The sequence below is a fragment of the Talpa europaea genome (assembly GCF_964194135.1).
Source record: "Talpa europaea genome assembly, chromosome: 3".
NCBI lineage: Eukaryota > Metazoa > Chordata > Mammalia > Eulipotyphla > Talpidae > Talpa > Talpa europaea.
In genome coordinates this window covers 130,210,221-130,236,207 of record NC_140069.1, presented here as the reverse complement: position 1 = coordinate 130,236,207, position 25,987 = coordinate 130,210,221, and the positions used below count along the sequence as shown (strand labels likewise).

General features: G+C 38.2%; 1 protein-coding gene across 1 annotated transcript; it reads right to left on the bottom strand.

The window, feature by feature from the left end:
* Positions 1–8,876: 8,876 nt before the first annotated feature.
* Positions 8,877–25,639, bottom strand: LOC311168920 (hyaluronidase PH-20-like; the record flags this gene model as incomplete). Its single annotated transcript, XM_084230624.1, has 5 exons — positions 8,877–8,931; positions 15,395–15,491; positions 19,188–19,779; positions 24,149–24,238; positions 24,707–25,639. 5 exons carry the CDS (start codon positions 25,637–25,639, stop codon positions 8,877–8,879), a joined length of 1,767 nt encoding a protein of 588 aa, XP_084086750.1.
* Positions 25,640–25,987: the final 348 nt, after the last annotated feature.

The following is a 25,987-nucleotide window of genomic DNA, read 5'->3' as shown; positions in this document are numbered from 1 at the left end:
CAGTGAGAATGGCACATATTAAAAAAACTAGCAACAACAAATGTTGCCGAGGGTGTGGAGAAAAAGGAACTCTTCTGCACTGTTGGTGGGAGTGCAAACTGGTCCAACCACTATGGAGAGCTGTGTGGAGATTTCTGGACCTGCTAAACATAGAGCTTCCATATGATCCAGCAATTCCACTCCTAGGTATTTACCCAAAGGACACAGAAACATCAATTCCAAAGAGCACCTGCACCCCTATGTTTATAGCAGCACTATTTACAATAGCTAAGCTTTGGAAACAGCTCAAATGCCCAAAAATAGATGACTGGATCAAGAAGATGTGGTACATAAACACCATGGAATATTACTCAGCATTCAAAAAAGATAAACACATGCAATTTGCAGCAACATGGATGGCGCTGGAAGGGATCATGCTCAGGTAAAATAAGCCAGAAGGAAAAAGAAAAATATTAGATGGTTTCACTTATAGCAGGAATATAGGGGAAACAAATAAGACATCAGCATAAAAAATAACAACAGTACAAAACATAACAATGCAAAAACAGACAATTATAAATCAGAGACATCCTGCAGGGGAGGAGGAGGGAGAGGGATCAGAAGGAGGGAGGGAGGAGCACAGGGGACTGAGCTGATGGTGCACGGGTGCACTGGTGAAGGAAACTCTATGGGGACGACACCTGAGGGGGTGGGGGGAAGCAAATATTGTTTAAAAATGAACAATGATGTAAAAAAATAAAAACAATATTAAAAAAATAAACTTCCAATTTTAAAATAAAAAAAAGAAATTTAGAAACATAAAAAATGTTCTTTATGTTCAGAGCCAAATTAGCAAATGCAAGTCAAACCATCCATGAATACTTTGGGAATCATTCTTTAATGTGGAAGGGGAATAGAAGCAAAGTTCCAGGAGAGCAGGAGATCCCAAATTCATTGTCCTTGTGATGGAGGATGCTTCCTTTTGGTTTTCTATTCTTCCCTCCATCACTTGTCACCCTCATCTAGTAATCAAATTTGTAGGATGTGTATCACTTCCTTAGTATTTTGTTTATAATTCCAACCCCAAAGCTACTTCTACCTCCAGTACAAGAGAATCCCCAAGCTGTGTTCTTCCAGACTTCTAAAATAAGCAACCTGCAAAATGTTTCCATAGCAGAAAAATGCGGGTGTATGTTTCTTCCCTTAAACCTAATTAAATATATGTTCAGGAAGGAAAGGAGCCGTCAAGCAAGCTATCATTCCCTAGGAAATTTTTTGTTCAACTATGATGTTTTATAAGTAACTTGGCCAGATATCATCAAGTAAGATGGTGAACTTAATTCAGCAAGAGAAGATGTACAATTTTGGTGGCAGTTCATCAACTCCTTTTCTCTTTCTCTTTCCCTTTATCATTATCATTATATCTCTCTCCCTTTATTCCTTCTGTTACCTTCATCTTAACTTCATCAGTGTTTCCCACAGCTAAGATTTACATGGACTTAAGATCCTCAGGACTAAAGAAATTGCTAAACTTTAATCTGTGTATCCAAGCCAAGCACAATTATATACCAAACTACTCCCCAAACTAAACAAGTAGCCTTAAAAACAAGGCGTATTATAGAACTTCCAATCCTTTTTCATAGAAAGTTGTATGCGATTTTCCCTAGCAGGCTATGCAGTAAAAAGGGGGAAAAAATAGGACAACTTACTTCTGAAGTAAAAATTTTACAGTTTTCCTCTAAGAAGTCAGTCAGTCAGAAAGCGTTCCAGGCAATCTAATAGCTCTGCAGCATTTAACCTGTTGGGTAAGAAAAGACAGCTCTTTGCCAGTCAATTATCGAAAGACTTAATATTTTGATATTTTTTGTATGATGTAGCAAGGGAGATGTGTGTGTGTGTGTGTGTGTGTGTATGTGTTTGAATCCGAACAAATTCAAGTGTCTTGAAGCAGACGATAGATTAAGGCGATGTATTATAGATAAAGAACAAACTTTAACACTGCCATCGATGAAACCAACATTCATTGTAAAAGTAGAAAGAAATTCTCCTTATAAAATTTACAAAATATGGGCCTCCCGGGTGGCTCAAGTGGTTAAGATGCAACCTTTGAAGCTGTCCACAGCCACTGCAGCACTAGTTGAATCCCCGGCCAGGGAAGAACCCACATGGTGCAGCAGACATCTTCTGGCTTGCCTGCTGGTCCCCACAGCAGTGTCCTTCAGTCGATCTGGCCATTCTGTTCCCCACTCTCTCTCTGGCGAATCCACTCACGCCCCACACCCCTAGTCTGTACCCCAGTTCTTGTATGCATAAATAATTAAATCTTTTAAAAAATTTACAAAATATACTAGAATTAATATTTTCAAAATGGTAGCAATAGTCAGGTTTGATGTTTATTGTTTATTGGAAAGAAAATACTAGTTTTCTAAGTCCTGCTTCTTTTCTTAAGGTGGGAAGGGAGAGAGAAGAAAAAGAAGAACCATATAAGTAGCAAAATTTTTCAGGAACATTCCCTCAAATCAAATTATCTTTAATTGCTCTAGTCAAACACAGTGACATATTTTATATGTGTTTATTTTATGCAAGGGAAGTTTGTCCTGTGCTGCCATGACATAATTAGAACATAACATATCTAAGATGCTAAGAGACCATAGTCTGATTAAACATGAATCCTAAGTATTATGTCCTTAAAGGTGCATGTGTAGGTTGTAAGGGATATTAATATTTCATCCTTTGAAAATGCATGTAGAACAATTCCAAAAGGATTTTATTGAGAATAAGAATTTTTTTCAATTTGGGAAGATTGTGAATGCGTTTATAATGGAATCTGTACACAAAACACCTTTGCAGACCTTCAGATACCTCCTTAAAGAATGTATATAATAGACATATATAATAGACATTTAATTGTAGGATTAGTTTATGTGGAACATTCAGAGTCAATTCATACTCAATTGATACATGCTAAAAGATTTAATGAATTCACTATATGAATGAACTTGATAGACTTTGAATTTCAATAAACTCAAAATTATGGCCCATGGTAACACTTGAAAATGAGATGTTCAAACAAAATCTGAATGCATATCCTCCAGAAACCTCAGAACTGTCCAAGCAAAACCAGAGCTAGACTCTAGTTAAAGAAATAAAAACAACTCTGATGAAGAAAAACTGTTACTATAGGAGGAAAGAGACCTTAGTATAGAAAAGAACTCAATTCAGAATACAACTACGAAAAGTGGGAATTTTTACCAAGAATCAGAATCAGGAGATAGGAGGCAGTGGATGGAAATTTACTTTGAGAGCACATCAAAGGTAAGGGGAAATTTTGCTTAAACTGACAAAGACTGTTCTTGAAGAAGGTAGGCCAGGGTGATCAGATATCAACTGAGAGATGGTGGGAGATGAGCAACCTTTGCTCTCTATTGTGATTAGACACGGAGGACTAGGGGTTCTTGTTCAACTAACTTTGAAGCATTCTTGGTAGAAGTCATGTCCACAATAAAGGACTCAGGAACCAGGATTTAGCTCTCATCCAAAAGAGAGCTCAGTCAGATAAATGTGATGGGGAAAAAAAAGGACAGTTCCCCTTCTCATGCATACCAAATGAGATAATTAATTAAATAAATGAATTTGTTTTACTTTGAATCTGTAATTCCAAATCATGTCCCATGATTCTTTAAATAAAGATGTTCAAAATCAAAATGAAACAACATGCCATCCAAAAGGCAGAGTTCAAACATTACTCAGAAGACAAGTCTGTCCAAGCATGAAGTATTGACACACCCAGATATGACTGAAATGGAGCAACTGAATGATTGAATAGTGTTGAAGAGTCTCTACATTCTAGAGGCCTATTAAAAACACAATAGCATTGGAAGGGATTGTCTCTGCAATGCTACTTTTCAAACCCCAGACTGAGCTCAGTGAAGTCTAACTTGCAATCAACCCAACATCCCACCATAATATACCTGGAACGGACCCTGTGTCTTCTGTCATTACAGTGGCTTATTTGCCTTCCACAAATAAGCAATAAGGGCTTAGTACCTGTCATGTCAAAGTTTAAGAATAATGAATACTTCCTTTATTACCAGTGCCTTGCATAATGAAGTTGACAAAATTATAATAACCATAATATGGCTAGTGTGAAAATTGGTAAACAAAATGTTATTTAAATGAGGTCAGGAGGCTAGAAGAAAATTAAGCACACAAAATCAGCAAACAATAAGAGCCAACAAGCTTTGCATCTCCAACAGGAAGTGATGCTGCTTCCTAACCCCAGTGGAAAAAAGGAGGTTCTTTTTTATGTGGCTACCTCAATCTATAGCATATGGGAAGAACACACATGTCTCTCTTGAAACTATACTTTCTGAATTGCATGTTTCTCAATACCTGGTTGCTTTGAGGTCAACAATATAGAACTGGTCTTATGATCTAGAACAAGTGTTTCTCATCCCTTGACTGGTCAGATGACTTTTGCTTTTTAATTCTTGAGTTGTCAAAGACATAGTTACTAAAACTGTTACCTGTGGGATCATATCAAATATGCAAATACCCACCATTATCTAAGACTAATAGAAAACACCAATCTGCTCATGAATTTTCTTTGTCCAAAAGCAGTAAGGACCTAATTGCATCAAATGTAACCAAGCACATTTGTCAATGCTGAAGATAAATGCCGTTAAAGAAGAAGCTCTGAGGTCAGCTTCAAAAGATACTACAAAAGGTGTTATTCCCCTCATCTGTTTCAAATATTTGCAGCCTATGCTGATACCTGGTCTCCAAATCGAGCACTTAACATGCAGACTAAATTTTCTCAGTATGGAGGACTGGTTCAAATGTATTCAACATTTGAAGGTTTTACATTGATCTTCCTAAAAAGGCATGCTTTGCAAGCTAACTACAAAGAATGTGAATTTTGTGAGAGCAAAACAACTGCTAAACATTCAAGAAATAAAATATCTTCAGAACATGTTCACCTCTTTCTCCACATCGAAGAAAAGTGTGGCAATTCAGTGTATGACAAATTTTCAGTCGGTATTCAAAGAAAAATATAACCCAAACATTTCATTGTCCACTGAACATCGCAGCTTCTTGGAGGAAGAAAGGTTTTGCAGTAATAGATTCTTATGGCACTAATGAATAAATGCCTCATTCCCCTGGGATCCCACCTCCCAACTCTGGTGTAAATAAATACCTTTGCCAAAGTTTTTTTTTCTCTTTTTTTAGTTTCCATAGAGTTGAGAGACTTAACTCTCAAGGTCTGTTTCCACTGTGCCACCTTTCCAAACAGATCTCAACAATGAAGTGACAATCTCCAATTGCCACCAAAGCTACTATAAATGTATCAAGGCTCTCACAAAATTTGCATTTATTTCTCAGAACAATTCACAGTTTGCATTCAAACTTGAAATAGGTCAGACTCTCTCAGGGTCACTGAGGACCCCCTTATCAGCACTGAGCTCATCCCCAACTAGGGAGGCAAGTGTGTCAGGAGAGTTTCTCTTCCAAACAGAGGCAAACAACACTCTGTTGATCAGTTGCACCCCAGTGCCCCAGTAGCTACTTTCTCCCTCACGGTGGTTGCTTTCAACCTTACATTGCTATATGAAAAGGAAAGAATCTTAGAGATTACAATGAGAGGGCATTTGAAAGATCACTTGTCCTAGTCTTAAATTATTCTCTCAAAACTTCCCCCAACAACCACCTTTCTCTGTAGCTAATGGTGAGAAATTCCAAAATTACAATATTTGTGCCACAGAGAAACACTAGAAAAGTGTATTGGTATCTCCCTTTATAATGACTTTTTTTCTCTCAAATTACTCTTAATTTTTTTTTTATCTGAACTCATTCATTCATCTGATGACTACAGCTAATGGTGGAAGGAATTATGGGCCCCAACTCCAGAAAATGATTGGTGCATTATTTCTTTTTTTTTACATTTATTTATTTATTTAAACAAGATCTGGAGTACAGGCCAGATGTGCAGGAGGGTGAGAGGATTCAACAGAGACAGAGTGTGGAACAGAACAGGCAGGCTGACAAAATACACTGCTGAAGGGAGCAGCAGGAGTGACAGGAGAGGTCTGCTGTGCCATGTTGGACCCTTGCCATCTGGCCGGGATTGAACCAGCACTGCAGAGGCTGATGACAGCTTCACATCATGGCGCCCAACTGCCTGCACCACCAGGGGAGGTCCTGGTGCATTATTTCTATTGTAGGCTCTACTAGTTCCTCTTTAGATATCACTCAGTGCTCTTAAGATATACTGCTAATACAAATCTATCTCTAGAAATGCTGGTCTAAAGTGTCAAATGACATCAATGAAGTACTTTTTAAAAATATTTTATTATGAAGTACTTTTTATAAGAAGCTATGTAAATCTTAGGCACAGTGTCATTTCCACTGGGTTTAATGGAATACATAGATCCATTTCTAAAACAATAAGACCTAAATTCAAAATGACACCTGGACCATGGACTGCAGTATTGCCATTGTGACAGCAGGCATGAAAACAACATGAATCTCCTCGAACATCTCCATCAGAGCTCTTGGGTGACCAGGTGTACTATTCAAGAGTCAATCTCTTCTTTACTGTGCAGGTCTTAACGCTGGACTTAAAATAGTCAGGAAGCCATGTTGTAAATAGATTCACTGTCATCTAGCCTTTTTATTCTTTTACAAAGCACAGAGTAGATTTATCATTGCTCTTAAGGAACCTAGGATGTTCAGAATGGTAAATGAGCATTGGCTTCTCCTAAAGTCACTAGCTCATTAGCCTCTGACAGGAGAGTTTGTCCTTTGAAACTTTGAATCCAGGCATTGATTCCTCTTCTTTAGGAAAGAAAGTGCCTGGTGATATCTTCCAGTGTAAGATGGTTTTGTGTACACTTAAATCTGTTGTTTAGTGTAGTCACCTACATCAACGTACTCAGCTAGATATTCTGTATAACTTGCTTCAACTTCTTCATCAGCACTTGCACTTTCAGAGAGATGACCTCTTAAACTTCATAAACCAGCCTCTGCTAGCTTCATACTTTTCTCTGCAATTTCTTCACCTCTTTCATCTTCACAGAATAGGAGAGAGGTTAGAGATTTGCTGTGGACTAGACTTTGGCTGAATGGAATGTTGCTGCTGTTCTGATCTTCTATTCAAATCACAAAACTTTCACCATATCAGCAAAAAGATGTTTTGCTGTCTTGTCATTTGAGTTTTCATAGGAATTCCTTTAAGGACGTTTCTTTTGCATTTACAACTTGGCTAACTATTTGGTATAAAAGGATTGGCCTTCAGCTAGATTTCCATATGCTTTCCTAACTAAGCTGAATGATTTCTAGCTTTTGATTGAAAGAGAGAGACACAAGAGTCTTCATTTCATCTGAACACTGAAAGGCTGTTGCAAGGTTCCTAATTGACCTAAACTCAATATTGTTATTTCTCAAGAAGTAGGGAGACCTGAGGAGAGGGAAAGAGATGGGGAACAGTAGAGATAGGTGAAGCAGTCAGAACACAGGCATAATATATTTATACAATTTTCTGTTTATATGGGCAACATTCATGGAACCTAAAACAATTATAAGAGTAATATCAGTGATCCCTGGTGACAGATCACCATAACAGATATAATAGAAAGGTGTCAAATATAGTGAGAATTATCAAAATGTGACACAGAGATACAAAGTGAGCATATGCTTTTGTGAAAATGGCACCGATAGATTTCTCAGTATAGGATGACCACAAGCATTTTATCTGTTAAAAAATAAAACAACAAAAGCACTAAAAACCCAATAAAAGGGGGTGTGTCTAAGAACCTAAAAAATCTTGTGCATTTTAGCACGTTAGGACCATAATTGTGTATATGACTAGCCAAGAAAGTTATATGGGTAGGCCTATTCTAGCATTTTCCCCCTAAATTGCAGGCCATGGACTATCAGTGGGCTATAAAATTGATTTAATTATTGTAATGAGTATTCTTTAAAAACAAGTGAAAAATATAGTGAAATATTTGACTGAAAGGTAGGAAGACAGAGGAAGTACAGAAGACTGTCAAGAGTAGTAAGGACAAGGGCAAATGCAGGAAAGACTCTCTTGCTGACTCCTTTCTGCCTCAGGCAGGACATAAGATCCCTCATATAAAGATGTACCCCCTGTACCAGGAAAAGAACATCTTACCACCAGACACTGGGAGTTGATACCAGAACAGACTGGCACAAGGAAACCTACTCATATAACCTTAATTTTCATTAGTTTCCTCATGCATTTCCTAGTCACAGTCCCATAATTTATTTTCCCTAAAACTTCAACTTCTTTCTTTTGTCTTATAACTCCACAACTTATAACTTTTTGTTAAAAATAAAATCTTTGGGGCCTCCCTGATGGCGCAGGAAGTTGAGTGCTGCACTGTCAAGCTGTCCGCAGCCTCTGCAGTGAGAGTTCGATTCTAGGTGGCCAGGGAGAAACCCACATGTGCAGCAGACCTCTCCTGTCTTGCCCACTGCTCCCCTCAGCAGTGTATTTCAATCAGTATGCTTGTTCTGTTCCCTGCTCTATCTTTGGTGAATCCTCTCACCCACCTGCACATCTGGCCTGTACCCTGGTTCTTGTATAAATAAAGAAATCTTAAAAAAAAAAAAAAGAGGCAACATGAAGAATTTAAAAATAATAATAATAAAAATCTCTGTTATTAGCTGCTTCTTTAAGTCATTCTTCCTATGAAGTCTCCCATTTGCATGTAACAATATTAAAGTTCATATGTTATTCTCCTGGTACTCGGTTAATCTCCTATCAATTTATTGGCCTTGCTCATAGAATTCAAGAGGGCAAAGGAAATATATTATCTGAAGATCAGGAACATATAAGTACCAAATTAATGAAAATTGTTCCTGTTGTATCATTATTAGTAGTATTGCCTCTTTCTGAAATTCTCTTCTATATGAAAAGTGCTGATAAACCTGCACAAAAGCAGAAAGCAAAATTGAAGATCACATAATAATTCATAGGCCTGCTAACATCAAGTCTTCCCTATGCAAGAAATAAAATAAGCCTTTTTATAATCTTAATAAGTGAACCATTAGGGCATAGTTCCAGTAGAAATGAAAGACTCAGCAAATTCAGATTTCAGTGGTGTCAGACCTGACGATGGAGTCATACCTTCGTGATGGCATTCCTCACCACCCAGGATGATTTAAAAAAAAATTTTAAGAGGCATTTATTTATTTATTTGTTTGTTTGTTTGTTAGTTTTGTTTATACATGCATTGGGTACAGTCAGAAGCACGGGAGGGTGAGAGAATTCACCAGAGCTAGAACGGGGAGCAGAGCAGGCAGAAGGACCAAAGTACACTGCTGAGGGAAGCAGCGGGTGGCAGGAGAGGTCTGCGCGCCATGTGGGACCCTCCTCCAGTGGCCGGGGAGCAGCCGGGGATCGAACTGGCGCCGCAGAGGCTGCGGGCAGCTTTGCAACCCAGCCCTCAAACGCTGTGCCACTGGGGAGGCTCACCCAGGATGATTTAAAAGGGAACCCACATGAGAAAGTCTTCATGGGTCATGACTCTATGAGCAGATCAGACTGACTCAAGGCTTACTGTGTGTTGCATTAATTTGGCTACCTTTTTTACACTGTGGTGGAGGAATGAAAAAGAAAATAATTTGCTCAAGTTTAGCCTTCAAGCTCTCTTCCCTCAGCCCAGTTGAAATATTTTTCTGAATTGTCAAATGTGAGTGGCCTAGACAGTTTTCAGTCTTTTAAATGAGACCTATGGAATATGTAAATGGGATAGAAGTAAGTAATATTTGAAACAAATAATGGCAAAACAAGTTATAGTGTTAAAAAATTTAGTTGTTATATTTCTGTTTGGCCCAACAGACAGGTTTTGTTCCTATCTTACAAAAGAAGAAGAGCATTTACCAAAAGTCAGAGAAGCAATCATTCACAAGATTATTTCTCAATATCAAAATGAAACCAACTTACTTTCACTACCTGTATGGTTATTACATCTACAAGGCAAGAACAATCATTATTACTGGTGTTATTGAAATAAACAAGACATTTCGAAAATTGCATACACAAAAAATGTGACTGATGCTGTCCTCAAAGAAAAATTAACTTACTTCAACCGTCTAGTGACTTTATGGAGATGCATTAACATTTGTAGTTATGTCTGTCCCTCTACACCACTCCAACTCCATAAAAGCCTCAGCCGATTCACCATTGTGGATGAGAAGAGTCGGCAGTTGTGTTTGGCTCCTTACCTGAAGGAATCAGGAGTGCCATGAGCTACTCACCTGAGACAAGAGAAACAGACACTGTGCTAGAGCAACAGGCCTCTAAGAAGCTGGCTCTATTATGACAGAATGGGAGTGTCCCTGAGACTCACAAATTGGGAGAAGGCACAGGAAAGGAAGGCACTCTGAGTGGACAGGGAAATCAGCTGTGAAAATATTCAAGAATATTCATTAGGATTGGGGACTGTTCTACTTCAGAATTTCGGAAGAGTTTGGACCCACAATGCGGTTGGGGAATGGATCAAATATGAGGTTGAGCCATGGGGACATGACCTTTACAAAACCTACTCTTTAGCTACGAACAAAAACAAAAGCAAAAGCAAAACCAGTAGAGATAAAAGATAACAAATAACTTGAAAGGGTTAAAAGATCTTCAAGGCACGTGTTCACTTGTCAACTTAATTACAGGGAAGTGAGTCTCCCAAGGTTGCATCTAATTAGTATTTAGCTGCTTAATGAATTTTTATGGTTCTGACCAAAAATATTGTTTTTATGGAATTGCATATGCCTTATTTTGCCTTTCATTCTTAACAGATATTAACCACACTTTTAAAAATCTAAGTTATAAGTAGTATGTATTGATGGCCCTAAGTGCTTCGCCATATATGTGATGTGTGTTACGACATGAATATTAACATGAGAACAGCACGTTTTTCACTAGTTTCATTAAGAGACAATGTTGGTAGGTGTAGGAACAGAGGAGAAATTTTCCCTTTATTCCTTTATTTTCATCCTGTGTTGAGCAAACAAATGAACATCAGACAGATTAGTAGGAGAAAAGGACAAATTTAATTACATGCATATGAAGAATTTACCGGTCTGTGTATTCTAAATAGAATAGACTGAAGGTATTTATTCTTGAGTTAATGAAGGGGATAGGGGCCTAGACTTCAAGGATAAGGAGGGGAACTTATATGAGGAGGGGAGTGTGGCTCATAAAAACCAGATATTCTGTAACTACCGATGGGTTTCTCTGACAGCAAGTTCATTTCCAGAAATAACCTTAAATCTGAGTTATACCCCCAATCTTCATTCTTCTAGGAAATCAAGAGAATAAGAGTTTTTCTTAAACCCTGCAGGAGCTTGATTAACCTTAAGCTCCACATGCCAAGGTGATACATATTGGGAAAAGTTTATACTAGACAACTTAGGGAAGAGGAGGCTTATTTTATTCATTCACTAAAAGGCAATGTCAACCAAATATCTAAAAATCAATCAACAACTGATTACAAAGTCATCTAAGGGCTTTCAGTAGATAATTACAGTATGTAAAGGCCATAATAGCAGTAGGGTTAGGAGTCATCCTCATTTTCCAAATGAGGAAATAATCTAAGAATTTTAAAATAATTTGCCTGCCATCACAAAATAGAAAACCCAACGAATTCTGAGGTTCTTGCTCTTTACAATGATATCTGTTGGGTGAGTTACTATCATGGAAATGAACACATGAAACAAACATCACATTTTCTGAAAAGGGAGAGTGGGTTTTAATCACCTAATATGGTACATAAGTGACAAACAACTTTCTGCTTTTACGATTACTGTTGTACTCTGCTGTTGGAATCAACTTCATTGGGAAAAAATGGAATTAAATCTCGGTCTAAATATCCTCAAAGGTATGCATTTAATCAGACTCAAGGGCAGTTCTCTCTTTCTACCACCAATTGCCTCTTTGGTGTTTAGATAACTTTGATGCAATGATGACCTCATTGGTTAGTTTTTTTCCACTGGGCTATTGTTTCTTTTTGCATTTATTCCAAATGACTAAAGGTTACAGCATTGACAAGTGACGTTTCCTGTTTTAACTTAGGTCTCCCCATTGTGATCAGGAGAATGTAAATACTATATTTTTAATTAACTAGCTTTCCACATCATGTAGACTAAGCACTAAGAATAAGAAATTGGGGCCTCCCTGATGGCACAAGGGGCTAATTCTCAGCACTATCAAGCTATGGGCAGCTATTGGCAGGCACTGCAGCATGAGTCAACCCCTGGCCTGGGAGCTGACATACATGGTGCAGTAGACCTCTCCTGCTCCCCCTGCTGCTTGCCTCAGCACTGTATTGCAAGTCAGTCTGCCTGTTCTGCTCCCCACTTTGTCTTTGGTGAATCCCCTCACCCCCTGCACCTCTGACCTACACCCCAGCTCTTGTATGCAAAATTAAATAAAATAGATCTTTAAAAAATAAATAAATTATGTGAACTAAAAAGACTAACACTCCTGAAATGAAAGGTAAATTTGACTTATGGGAATATTTTACCTTCGGTTAATATATATTACCTTCTAAATTTGCCAACAGTAATTAGTTAAGTGCAACTTTGCTACACATAACTTCCTCAGGAAAATAAACAAAAACTGGGTGAAGTGCAGAACTGTGAGCACTGAGCCTACCCACTTGGCAATATTAAGGCAAAGCGGGAAAAGGAGGACAAGGGCATTGGCCTGAATCTACAGTAGCTTGAGACCCAAGTCTGAGAAAGAGTAGACTAGTCACTAATATTTTCACTTTTCTCTCTTCTTCTCTTTCCTCTCCCTTCCTCTCCTCTATCTCAGCCTCTACACATTAATCCCAATGACCCCATGAAGTAAGTATAAGTGTTGGCTCAATTTGATAGATACTACTCAAGTTCTCTTTACCTAAGGTCAAGAAATTTAGCCTAGTCTCTTGGATTCAGACTTCAGCCATATCTACTCCACTGGCAAAGGCCTGGAGGCTCTTAGTTCTGCAATGTAAATGAGGACTGTACTCCAATTGCAGTAACGTTAGGTAGGTTCTCTGGCTCTAGGGATCTGTGGGTGACTGTTCAGATATTTCTGACTATCTTTAGGGATTTAGAATAAAATTTTAGAATTCTAGAAAGTGCTTGGAGGAGGGAGAGAGAGAGAGATTGAGAGAGAGAGAGAGAATATGAGAGACACTAGAATCAATGTCCCAAACTAATAGGCGGCTAAAATTAGGCAAGGAACCCTCAAGTCTCTATTAGAGTTGGATGGAGTTGGTGGTCAATGACTCTGGAAGCAACTGAACCATGACTCCGGAAACAACCAGAAGGGACCAAGACGGTTCCACCCTTAAGCCCGTCCCTTCCATATTCCTGCTAGTGACAAAATTGTGGAGTTTCCATTATTTTTCGTCATACATGTGCCTAAATTGTTTGACCCTCAGGTGCCTCCCTGTACTTCAGGAATAAGCCTTGCAGCCCCAAACTTGCTCCAAGCCTATGCTTGAGGGGAAGCCGGTCTCGGTGCTCTCAAGGTAACCGCCCGCACCTGCTGTAAGTAACCCTCTCGCGCTGAAAGCGGCTTTTTACCAAATGCTGCTAACTCTTAAAGATTTTGTATCAGTTAACACTTTCTGCACTACTGATTGTGTATTTCCCAATACTCAAGTGAATTTATATTATATTTTGTTAAATCTTTGATTAGCTGTAAAAATAGTTCTCATTGTCATTTTAATCATAATTTCCTTTGAAATATCAAGCCTTTTGTGTTTTCTTTGCTGTGATTTTACATTCATGTCCTTTTGCATGTTAGGTTTGTGTCGTTGTGAATTGGCTTCCTGAAATAGGCACAATAATTAGCACGTTGGGCCTCCCTGGTGGCACAAGGAGTTAAGCACCGCACTATGAAGCAGTCCGCAGCCTTGCAGCTCGAGTTCGATCCCCGCCCGGCCATGGCGAGGCAGACCTGTCCTGTCTTGCCTGCTGCTCCCCTCAGCAGTGTATTTCTTCAGTCTGCCTGTTCTGTTTCCCGCTCTGTCTCTGGTAAATCCTCTCACCCCACTCCTGCAACTCTGGCCTGTACCCCAGCTCTTATGCATATATAAATAAATTTAAAAAAAGAATTAGCACATTGTCATGCGTTCCAAATGTGTTTTCCAATTTATGTTTTGACTTTTCCATAGTATTGCTTCCATGCAAGTCAAACTCCTGTATATATGCTTGATTCTACATATTTAGAGGAATAAATGGGACTTAGGTCAAGTTCTTCAACAGCAGTCCCTAAGATGAATTTTCGTGTGCAAGTGACTTATTAAGAAAGCTTTTTCAGAAAAAAAATCTTTTAAGAGAAAGAGGAAAAGAGCCTGCAACGTCACGTAAATCCTTCATAGGGCAGCATCAGTCTGAACCCACATTGATAGACATGTGTTCTCCTGGCTTTGTTTTTGTAATTTAAACAAGCCATTTGTCCTGTAGACTTTTCTAGGATATTAATTGTGGTCATTACCTCCCTGGCATGCTGTTTCACACTTCCCTTTGTACCTTAAGAGTTTCCTTTGTGGGCCTCCCGGGTGGTGCAGCGGTTGAGCGCTGGGCTGCAAAGCTCCCGTAGCCTCTGCAGTGCCAGTTCGATTCCCAGCCACCCGGCGAGGGTCCCACATGGCATGCAGACCTCTCCTGCTGCCCACTGCTTCTCTCAGCAGTGTATTTCATCAGTCTGCCTGTTCTGTTCCCGGCTCTGGCTCTGGTGAATTCTCTCACCCTCCTGCGCTTCTGAATGTAACCAGTGCTTGTATAAATAAATAAATAAATTTTAAAAAAGATTTATGAGTTCTTTTGATATCAAAATCTAGTAATCCTTGATAGCATCCTTACTTCATGATAACAATTATATCCCAGACTCATACATTGGAAAAAGACTTTAGACTCAGACACTTTCCTAAAATACGCTTGTTCCATTCATGGGGAAGTGACATTTAGATATTGAGAGCATGAGAGTTAAGGGTAGGTTGCTTATAGACTGTTTAAATTTAAGTTTTTCTTTCATGTGGTCAAAACAAAGCACTGTCTGATATCAATATCAGTATAGTCGTGGGTTTCGGGTTGTTATATTTCTCTGTAAGCCAGTAAAGATGAATTTGGGGCCAATAGTCTTCTATACTTCTGCCGAAATGAAAAGATAACAAGTTTAAGGTTCAAAAGAGAAGAGTTCAAGGCACAGGTACTTCTAAATAATATTAAGCAACCCATTTCACTACTCTGAGTCATACATAATTTTTTACTTCAAAATGGAGAAAATATTACCTATCATGACTTTTAAGGGATCAATATTGACAGTACTTGATAACAATAGCTAACATTTGCCAGGACATTTTTATGTGCCAGGTTTTATGCCAAGTATGTTTCCTACCTGATATCATTAAATGTGCACAAAAGGCTACTATCATTAATTCCCTTCTGTATAAGAGAACTCTGAAGAGTAATGAGTCTGAGTATCTTGCTGTTTCCTAAAGGGAAATTAGAAAGGTTCTCAGAAACTGTGGTTATGAAGCAGTTTAGCAGGTGGCTTTCCCATGCAAATGCAGTGAGCTAAGTTACATCTGCAGAAACCCTAGAGCTGAAAGATCTGGAAGCTGATTGCACTTTACCAGTATGAGTACTGAAAATTAATTACAAATGCAGTAAATTCATGGGCATCATCAAAAGCTAAGTAAACATATTTGGTTTCCATCTTACAGACAGTTATGGTGACATTTCACAACTTGAGTTCTAGATTAGACTTGTTGGTAACTAACGTTTTGACTTTCTCCAGGGATATATTCTCTTCAGACCTCAGCTCTTCACACGGACTTAAACCACATGAAGGCAGGTGCTAGTGTACTAGGATAAGAATAGAACAATGCTTAAGAATGACTTTGCAATCATTCACTATAATGTGCAGAGCTAAAAAAAAAAACTCATGGTAAATTTATAGCTCCTATTGAGTCAGATTTATGAGTCACTCATTCATTCACTCAAAGTATATATTGAACATCAACTGTGTGCCAGGCATTGTAGCAAGTAATGTTCTGCATAGAACAAGATGAAGTCTTCATTTTTCTAGTTTACATTGCAGAGAAGGAAGTCAGAAAATAAGCAAATATATAATATATACTATGTCAGATGCTGATAAATGCTATAGTTCAAAGAATAAACAACGGAAGTTAATGATAAGGAGAAGGATTCAGCCCCAGAGCATTCTTTGCTATTCCTAGAATACACCAGACCCACCACCAAAGGTACTAAAACATCCTTACCCAAAATATTCTCACAGCTAATCCCATCCAATCGGCATTTGCTCAATAAGACCCAATACAGGAACATCCCACCTTCCCCACTCTACTCAGTTTTCTTTCCCTTAATGTTAGCATTTTATATAAACTGCTATGTAAATATTGATGCCTGCCTCCTCAACTAGAATGTATGTTCCAGGAAGGCAAGGATCTTATTTTGTTCAGGGATCTATTTTGAAGCCTAGAGCAGCGCCATTCGAGAGGTAATGGTTAATCAAGTAATTAATGCACAAATTGATTAATAAGTGAATAAACTGATAAGGTGATCTGGAGAATATTTTCTCATAAGGTGATTAAATAGTAAAAGCTTACCATTTACATATCAAAGCTTACAGAAGATTGTTAATTAAATTATGCTATTTCCAGCTGATAAATTATTATTTGGGTTAAAATAATGCCCTAAAAATATGGCTAAGAAAAAATGTAGGATGCAAGTATATAGATGTATTATTATTACACCCATGATTTTAAAAAAATTCTTTAGAAGAAAACTAGAAAGAAATATGCCAAGTGTTACCAGTACATATTACAGTGATTACTGGTGTTTTCCTTCATTATTTTTCCTATTTCACAAATTTATTATGATGTGATTATACAGTGTTTGATATGAAAATAAACTTAATTTTTAGAAAGTTTCTCTATATAATATTGCTTCTCATTCATGGTACTAGAATGATTTTTGTTTGTAGTTCATGTTTATAAATTAGACTTTAATGTCAATAACTTCTGACAAGTAGGAACTCAGAGTTGAACACAACACATTAGGGTTGAATATGTTTCATCGAACAAAGAGATAGAAAGGAAGGTTGTATAAACTTTCTTTCCTTCTGTAATGCATCGTAGCTACCTTGAGTTTACTCAACTTCAGCCTCATTTCCTTAACTAGAAACTAGGTAATTAAATGAGAAGTTGTATGTAAAACATATAATTAAGTGTTGAATAACAAACGCAGCTCTTTTTATCTGTGAGGAGCTCTAAAATGGTGACTGGCAATTTCAGTCAAGCTAGTTCCTAGCATCACATGGAAACATCATTCACAGTATTTGCCATGGATCTCCCTGTGGCCCAAGGGGTTAAAACGCGGCCTTTGAGGTTGTCCTCAGCCACTGAAGCATGAGTTCAATCCCCCGCAGGCCAGGGAGCTACCGTCATGGCGCAGAGACCTCTCCTGACTCACCTGCTGCTCCCATCAGCAGTGTATGTAAGTCATTCTGCCTGCCCTGTTCCCCACTCTGTCTCTGGTGAATCCTCTCACCCCCTAACCCCCCACCTCTGGCCAGTACCCCAGTTATTATATGAATAAATAAATAAATCTTTAAAACAACAAACAAAGTATTTGCCACTGAAGTCAGTGACTAATGAAGTTAGTGATTAATGTTTTCTACCGGATACAAAATATATGTGTATATTTTTGGTTGCTCAATTTTCCAAAACATTCATATAATGCTTATTACAATCAGTGTTTTTCATGCTTTTGCAAAAATGATTAACCCTGAAATCTCTTTATTTCTGGGCTGCAATTAAGAGACATTTTAGAGAAAGATAAACTCATCCATAACGATTCTTCCCAATAAAGTACATAACTGTATATCCATGCAAGCTTTATCCCTTTATGTGTTGTTTAGGATTAACAAGTTGGTGTGGGGAACGTAATATATTTCTTTTCAAACTATGTGCCTATGCTAAAGTATGTTTTGAATATGTGGAATATTAAAGTGCTAGAAATCAAATAAGCAATGTTGTATCAGCACAATATATTAAAATTTTATTGGGTCACATAGATAGCATAAAAGGCACTCTTGGAATTCATATTTGTATGCACAGCATGCTGAGTTTCTATCATAACATTCACCACACACTGCTGTAATTTTTCAATTTCGAGGTCTGTCTTCTACAAATATACCAAACTCAGCATAGCAAGAAACATTCTCCTTCCTCTCTAATCTGTGATGCTTCCATTGACCCTGGCAGAGAAAAAAAACACTCAATAAATGCTCTCTGATGATGTGGATGGAACTTAGATGAAGTAAGGCATTATGGGTGCACAAGATTGTCAACTTGACAACCAAGGATGAAAAGACAATCGGAATACCGACTATATGAATTCTGAAGACATTAACTCAAAAGCCAAGTTGACAGGATAATCACTTGTTAAAGGCTACTGTTTATACAACACAACTGGAAGCAATGATTAAACTGAAGTAGCTGAAATCATATTTCTATGCCAAGGACCAACTAGCAATAGACATTGTAAAAGAAAAAGAGTTTTCCTCATTATTACTTTCTTAACATTTTTATTATGAACTACAGTGCATCCACAATGATACTCATTTGTAGTAAAGTGGTATTATCCAAACCTTCACTTTTCTCAGGCAAAACCTAGGTAGACAGTTGTTTTAGGAATTACAATCAGTTTTTACAATCAGTATATATACATTCACGTATGCAAAATATTTGCTACAGAATCACGGCAACCAGAATATATAACTTGGACATCATCTTAAAGAAGTTGTATGCTCTGTTAAAAATCTGGATTCAAGTCAAATGTAGTTTCAATCATGTTGTAGTATCAATGGTTTTAGTAATAACACTGTTCTATGATTTTGAAAATCAAAGGTGGTAGTCAACATTCCTTGTTTATCATTAATAATAATTTAAAGTTTCATTTGATCATAAGAAAATAATTTTTGCTCAAAATGTCAAGCTATTCATTATCATAGCCATGTGTTTTTATCAGCACTTCAAATACAAACTAAGGATTATCATGTGCATGAAAAAAACACATTTTTTAAGTTACTAAGTGTAAAAATGTAAAAGCTAGAAAAAAATAAAGTATGTGGATAGGAAATTTAATAAGCACTGAACTTGTACTGGTAAGGGTTGATTCATTAGGAGTGTTTGGATTACATAAGCGACGCTCATGTTCTTCTTGGAGGATGTTGGAGACAGCTTCCACTAAGCATTTTGTTTGGAGGCTCTCATTGAGGACTTTCCCAGAAGCATGTGGGGACAATGTAGCATATGGTATAGTAGACCCAGCACTGTTATAAGCACCTGAAGATCTGTCACTCACTTTAGAAGGACCACTGAGTGCTGGGTTTACAGTGGCATCTATACAAACATCATTACCAACACATACACGGGTAAGATTTGTAGTAGTCACATTCACTCGAGTCATACAATGGATATTGGCATAACAGCTGCAATGAAATTTTTCAGAAAATTGCTGCAGGTCCTCCAGTGTGGGAGTCCCGTTTACCACATATTTTCCACCTTCCACCATTTGAATAACAAAATTTTTGGGGTTCAGGTGAAGATATTCACTTGAATTCCAGTGTTTCCGTACACACACTCCCTGATCTTGGCAAAGCACTTGGCTACACATTTTGGCTGCTAGGGTGACGTTGATTATGTAAGGATTCAGGGTATTCTTCATATAATTGGCTAGGTTCGTGCAAGCATTCTGTAAAATTATAAGAAGGTCAGAATAAGAAGGGGCAAGTTAATTTGTATGTCATTTAAATCCTAGCAATAAGCATTTTCTAAGGAAGCATGAAAATAAAAATCCAGGGAGACATAGGACATATTTTATACTTTTCTGCACAAGCAAAGACTATTCCAAATACACGTACTAACATTTGCAAGTTTCACATGCCATTTCATGCCACCGATTAATTCACTGAGACCAAACTAGCCTTTGTCTTCCACAATAATTCACAAACTAATGGGGGTGAATGAGGCACAGAACATACAGCAGTTAGAGCATTATCTCTGGCGTCCACTACTCTGATGGGAGTCTCAGTTACACTAATATTAGCTGCATCAATTGAGGAAACTTCCAAACTTTCTTAGTCTTAGTTTCCTGTCCAAGTAATTATGGAGAGATGAATTAATCAGGCTATCCATTTGCTTTCTCATCTGTTGGATGATTACAGCATGGACTACACAGGGTTGTGGTATAAAGATACATGGTATTTAAAATACTTGGCATAGCACCAGTGTATCATTACTCCTCAAGAAAATATAAATATAAGTATCTCATTTTCCACACACATTTAAATAACATTGGAAATATGGCTCTAAATACAAGTTCAAAATAATGGAGGTTCAATTGAATGCACTTTGTAGTAAATGTGATCTGTAGTTCATATTATGGGTGAATTAAGCAGTTCTTTTACAAATGCATTTATTTGTGGAATCAGAGTATTGAAAATGACCCATCTTGAAACTAGGGTGTCCTAAAACTGGGACACTGTCCTTTTCTATACCCAGAAGATAGTCACTTTCTTTCATGATGACAGTGCTGAGGAGGTGGTTCTAGTCTTCAGCAGAGCAAAGAGCTATGCTAGGTCAACAGGCAAGTGGAGGAATCTTGGCAGCTTCCACTTGAATCTATTTCCTGCTACCTTCCCTTCCATAGAATAATGGCCTTCCAAGGCTGCCCAAACCCTATTCCCTGGAACCTGTGACACTGCTATCTTACATGGCAAAAGGACTTTACAGATATGATGAAGGGTGTGAACACTGAGACGGGGAGAGATGGAGTTGAATTTTCAGGATTCTCTCAGTCTAGTTCTCGTAAACACAGAACTGATTCCAGTTGGGTTTGGTAAAATGAGATACAAAGAGGAGGACAAATCCAAGGTAAGAGAAAATCAACCCAGTGTTGCTGGTTTTTAAGATAGAGAAGCTCATGAGCTGGGACCAGTAGAAACTCGTTCCGTCTCCTCACTGGAACTAATAAAACAGAATGGAAAGAAATGGTTTGCTTTCATTGGCTAATAATTTTTAAGTCAGTTCAGTCATTGCAAGTAAACCTGCAATTAAAGTCTCTCAAGTTGCCATTGAATCAGAGGAATCATGACAAATAATCCATTGCTCTACTGTATGTGGGGGCTATTCCACGGCAGTGTCATGAGGTAGAAAATAGCCACATTGAAGTTAAAGGACTCTTCTGTGTGAATAACGGCGAAGATGATCTGAGAGTCAGAGCAGAAGATGTGAACATTAAAGAACAACAAAAAAAAGAACAAAAAAAGTGTGACAACGGTACATCAATTCGTCTTCCTCATTAGTGAATACCTGAGTCATTCCTCACTTGAGTAAGAGGAGACTCCTGAGTTCCTTTTACTAAAAAAGGATGCAATAAGGAAAATCTTTAAGTGGTCCCATCATAAAATTGTTCATCCTCCAAATAGAGTTTACAGATTTTGGAAACAAATAATGAAAATCAGGACTATAAGTAGGAGAATTATAATTGTTAAATAATTTTTTAAATCCGAAAGCTTATGGTAAATTATTAGCTTGTTATATTAGAGACTGATTGATTGATTTTCTGTGAATGTAATTTTGCATTATTTCTTTATTTGGTGATCAAATCAGAGTGGATAGAACTAGACCTAATAGGCAGAAGACTTGAGACTATTTTAAAAATTTATCAAAGGTGACAAATGTATTTTATTCATGAAGTAAAATGATGTTTTTTTTTTTTTCTGTCTTAAGTACAAATGATCAAAAGATCTCCTCTGCTCCTAGAATACAAAGTTTCTGTTCTCTGTTCCTAGGGTAAGCCCCTAAGAGTCCATCACAATTTTTCCAAGGCATGGGCATCACTAGCATCTCCACATTCACCATGAAGGACAAAATCAGCTCCGATTCCTCAGTGTTCGTGTGACAGCTTTACTCTTGCTTTGAGTCAAAACGTTTGAAGAGGTAGGGTATAAAGGCCTGATACACAGAACTAAAATAGGATAAAAATAAAGGGAGAGAGACAGTGGTTAGATCATAACAGTGAAAGCTTTTTTGAGCTCAAGAAAATGCATTTGGAGAAAATGAAAAAACAAATGAGACCAAACGGAGAAAAAAAAAGTTTATATTCCTAATAAACGGGTTTTCTAAAAATACACACTAGTAAATATAACCTGTGGAAAATAAGGAAGGGTTTCCTTCCTCTCCATTAGGAAACCTTTAAACGATTGAGTCATTCTTTCAAAGCTAACCTGATTGTTTCTAATTTCTACTCCAGCCCCAACCCTGCCCTACTCCCCACTCCTTTGCTTCCCTGTGCATCCCCTGCTGTGCTGCTGCTCCTGAAGCTCATGCCATCTCAGAAGCTTCTAATTCAAGTCTGAAGTCTTGGAGGCATCTACCTTACTGCTTCTCTTATCCACTCTGCTCATCAATATCTCAGTCAATCCACTGTTAGTTCGAATGTTGGATTACAATCACTGCCAAACACTTGCTCACACCTATGGTCAAGCCTGCATTAGTTTCCTCTCCCTGCTGCACCTTACCCGTCTCCCATTCTGCCTTCTATTCTCAAGTGAGCTAAGTACTTCTTCTGACTTGTTCATCGTAGATTGCCACTCTTCTGCTCAAACATGTTAGTAGCTTCCCATCTCAGAGTAAAAACCCACACATGACTGCCTGCTATCTCAACCACATCTGTTATCTTTCTCTTCTTTACTCATTGCACTCCAGACCCACCGGCCACTCATTCTTTCTGCCCATTGCAGCCTGCAGGCCATTGCACTTACCTCCAGAAACTTGGTCCCTAATTCAACAGGTCTCTGCTACACAACCTCACCAGAGCATCTTGTGACTGCCTCATCTAAAATATCACCATTCCATCATGCTCCATCCTGCCCACCCTGCTTCCTGCCTCTTTGTTACCTTTATTCTCCTGACCTGCTCTATCTATACTTGTGTTCCCAGCTCTGAGAATGCAGGGGGAGGAACTGTGATCTGTTCATTATTACATTTCCATCCTCTAAAAATTACTTGATATTTAACCACAGCAGGCATTCAGTACTCAAGGGTTGGCAAACGTTTTGGGTATAAGCCAGGCAGCAAATACTTTAAGTTTTAATGATACCCTCTCTGCCTTTATGATATATTGGTGTCTCAGAAGTGCAGAGCAGCTCTGGGCTCCTCAACACATGAGCAGGACTTAGAGCTAATGAAGCTTTACTGATGTACAGGAACCTATTAGCTACCATTTAAAACTGTATCAATGAGTCTTGACCTAGGAGCTGGACAGAGCAAGCAACTGGCCAGACTTGGTCCACAGTCATCAATTGCTGACCCTGCAACTGAGTGTCATTCAGTGAATAATTGCATAAGTAATTGCTAAATAAACAGCAGTTAAATGAAGGAAAGACCAAAGGAATATAGGTTGACTAATTGCAACTCTTTCAAGAGAAGACACAGTCTCTTTTAAGAAGAGACACAAAGGTGTGGTAGGAAAAAAAAAAAAAAACCATGAAAGAAAAACCACATTCTAGTCCTCATTTGTCAACTTACAAGGAGTCTAATCAAGAGAATTTTTTTAAAAGATCTTAATTTATTTATACAAGAACTGGGGTACAGGCCAGAGGTGTGGAGAGTGAGAGGATTCACCAGAGTCAGAGTGGGGAAGAGAACAGGCAGATCTGTTGAAATACACTGCTGAGGGGAGCGGCCGGCAAGCCAGGAGAGGTTTGTCCCACCATGTGGGTTGCTCCGCCTCCATGGGGATGGAACCCACCCTGCAGAGGCTGTGGACAGCTTCACAGTGCTGTGCTAAACCACCTGAAACACCAGGGATGCCCATCAAACCACATTCTAGTCTTTGTTTGGCTACTTAACTAGCCATCTAGTCTAGCCACTCAATAAACCTCACTGAATTGTTTCCTCATGGAAACAGCTATAGAGATTCTCCATCACAATAGAACCACAAATGAAAAGACATTTTGTGCCTCATATAGTATTCTTTTATTTTTCTTTATCACAATAATCCCCCTAATCATTAAACATAGAAATGTTTTGATCCCTTGCCTACCAACAACACTTACCGTATCACGGGTTAAATTGGAGCTGCCCCATATTACCATTCCAGAGGCACCTAGAGCAAGGCTTTCCCCAATTGTATGCACAAGGTCTTCCTGGTGGGTGCAATAGAGAAAGTTAACAGATGGGAATAACTTGAAAGTGTTAAACATATCAGACAGTAACACCAGAGCTAAGCTACAGGGTCCACAATAATATTTTTTAATACTTCCCCAGGTTAATTGTCATGTTTTACATAACCACTGCCCTCCTCTAGCAAACATACAGAGTTCCTGTTATGATTTGAATTACTTCTATTGACAAGAGAGCAGGCCCAGGAAAATAAAAAGGAAGGGACTGAGTTGAAACGTCGCCTGTACTACCTTATTCTCCATGATTGCAATGACGTTAGAGATGAAACATTCTAATTCTGCATTTGTGCCATGATGCGTCCTACCTGTGTGCATGATCCTAAAGGCTATGAAAAGCTAAATTTCCCTTCCTTCAAAAGGGGAGGGATTTTAAATTCGATTGAACACTACAGAGGTCACTAATTCATAATCCTCATACTTTGATTTTCTTACCTCACTAAGGAAAGTCGTAAAGTTATCAGTAAAAACTAGACGCTGATATACGAAAACCGGAAGCGGGTCCGTATTGTTTCGCACTTTGGAAACTCGAAGGGCTTCCAGCACACGATTCCGGGCAAAGAGCGCAGTATTGGAACCATTTATTCCGGTATTCAAATAAATGGATGGGAAAAGGGCAGTGCTTTCTTTCCATAACCAGTCGAGCAAATTATTTCTTTCTTTTTCTTTATCAGGGCAACTTCCATTGTAAGCTCGGTCTTTGGTATAATTATGATTGTAACAATCAGGAAAAAGATAATAACCCCATAAGTATTTCGGCCGTAGTAATTTTCCCAATTTTAAAGTCTCTAGCATGAAATCCCTTCCAGCTTTTTCAAACTCCGCTTTGGCAACTAGTACTGCACCTGTAGAATTGAGTGTCTTATTCCTTTGGAGAACTAAATCAATAGATTGGTTTCTGTAAATAACTTTAGCACCCCAATTTCTGTCCCAAAGGGGCCTCCATTCTTCCCAGTCAATTACAGCCAAGCCCACGTCATTCGGTCCAACGGAATCGCAAATGTTTTTCCTAGCTTGTTCCAAGTGATTTTGCAGATTTGCCAACTGAGGGATTCCTCCACTCACATTTTCACCTTTATGTACATAAGGATAGCAGCCCAGCTTTTCCTTATAAAATATTAAAACACCTTGTCCTGGGCCATATACCCCGGGGTTTCCTGATAAGGAGAAGAGGCTCAAATCTATCGATATATTGAAGTTACGACAATTGTGAGTTGGGGCATTCCAAGCCCAGAGGAAAGAAGCATTTGGAAAAATAGGAGAGGCTGTATAATTCTGCGTCAAACAGAAGACTGGAAGCAGAAGAATTGTTGCATGGAATCCAAGAAAGCTTCTGAAGAAGATATGCTTGAACATTAGCACTCCCATGGTAAAGAAAATAACTGTGAAAAATCACTTCTTTCTTCCTAGACACTTTGGTTTATGTATTATTTGCTGTAAAATAGAAGCACAGAGGAGGGATATTATAATGTTATATTTAAGTATTATTCTTCATTCATGTTTCAGGGATGTGTTGTAAGTTCCTTATCTGTGATTGGGAAATAAAGGAATATATTGTTAATTACATTTTTGTCTCAGAGATTGGAAGGTTATCAAGTACTCAAATTTAAGCGCAGAGAGTTTCATTCATTTGAGATAATGGAGGACTTCTCCTGCATTTGAAATCAACAAAATTTTTTTTCTCTTATGTAAGACACAAATTCTTTGATAGCAAGT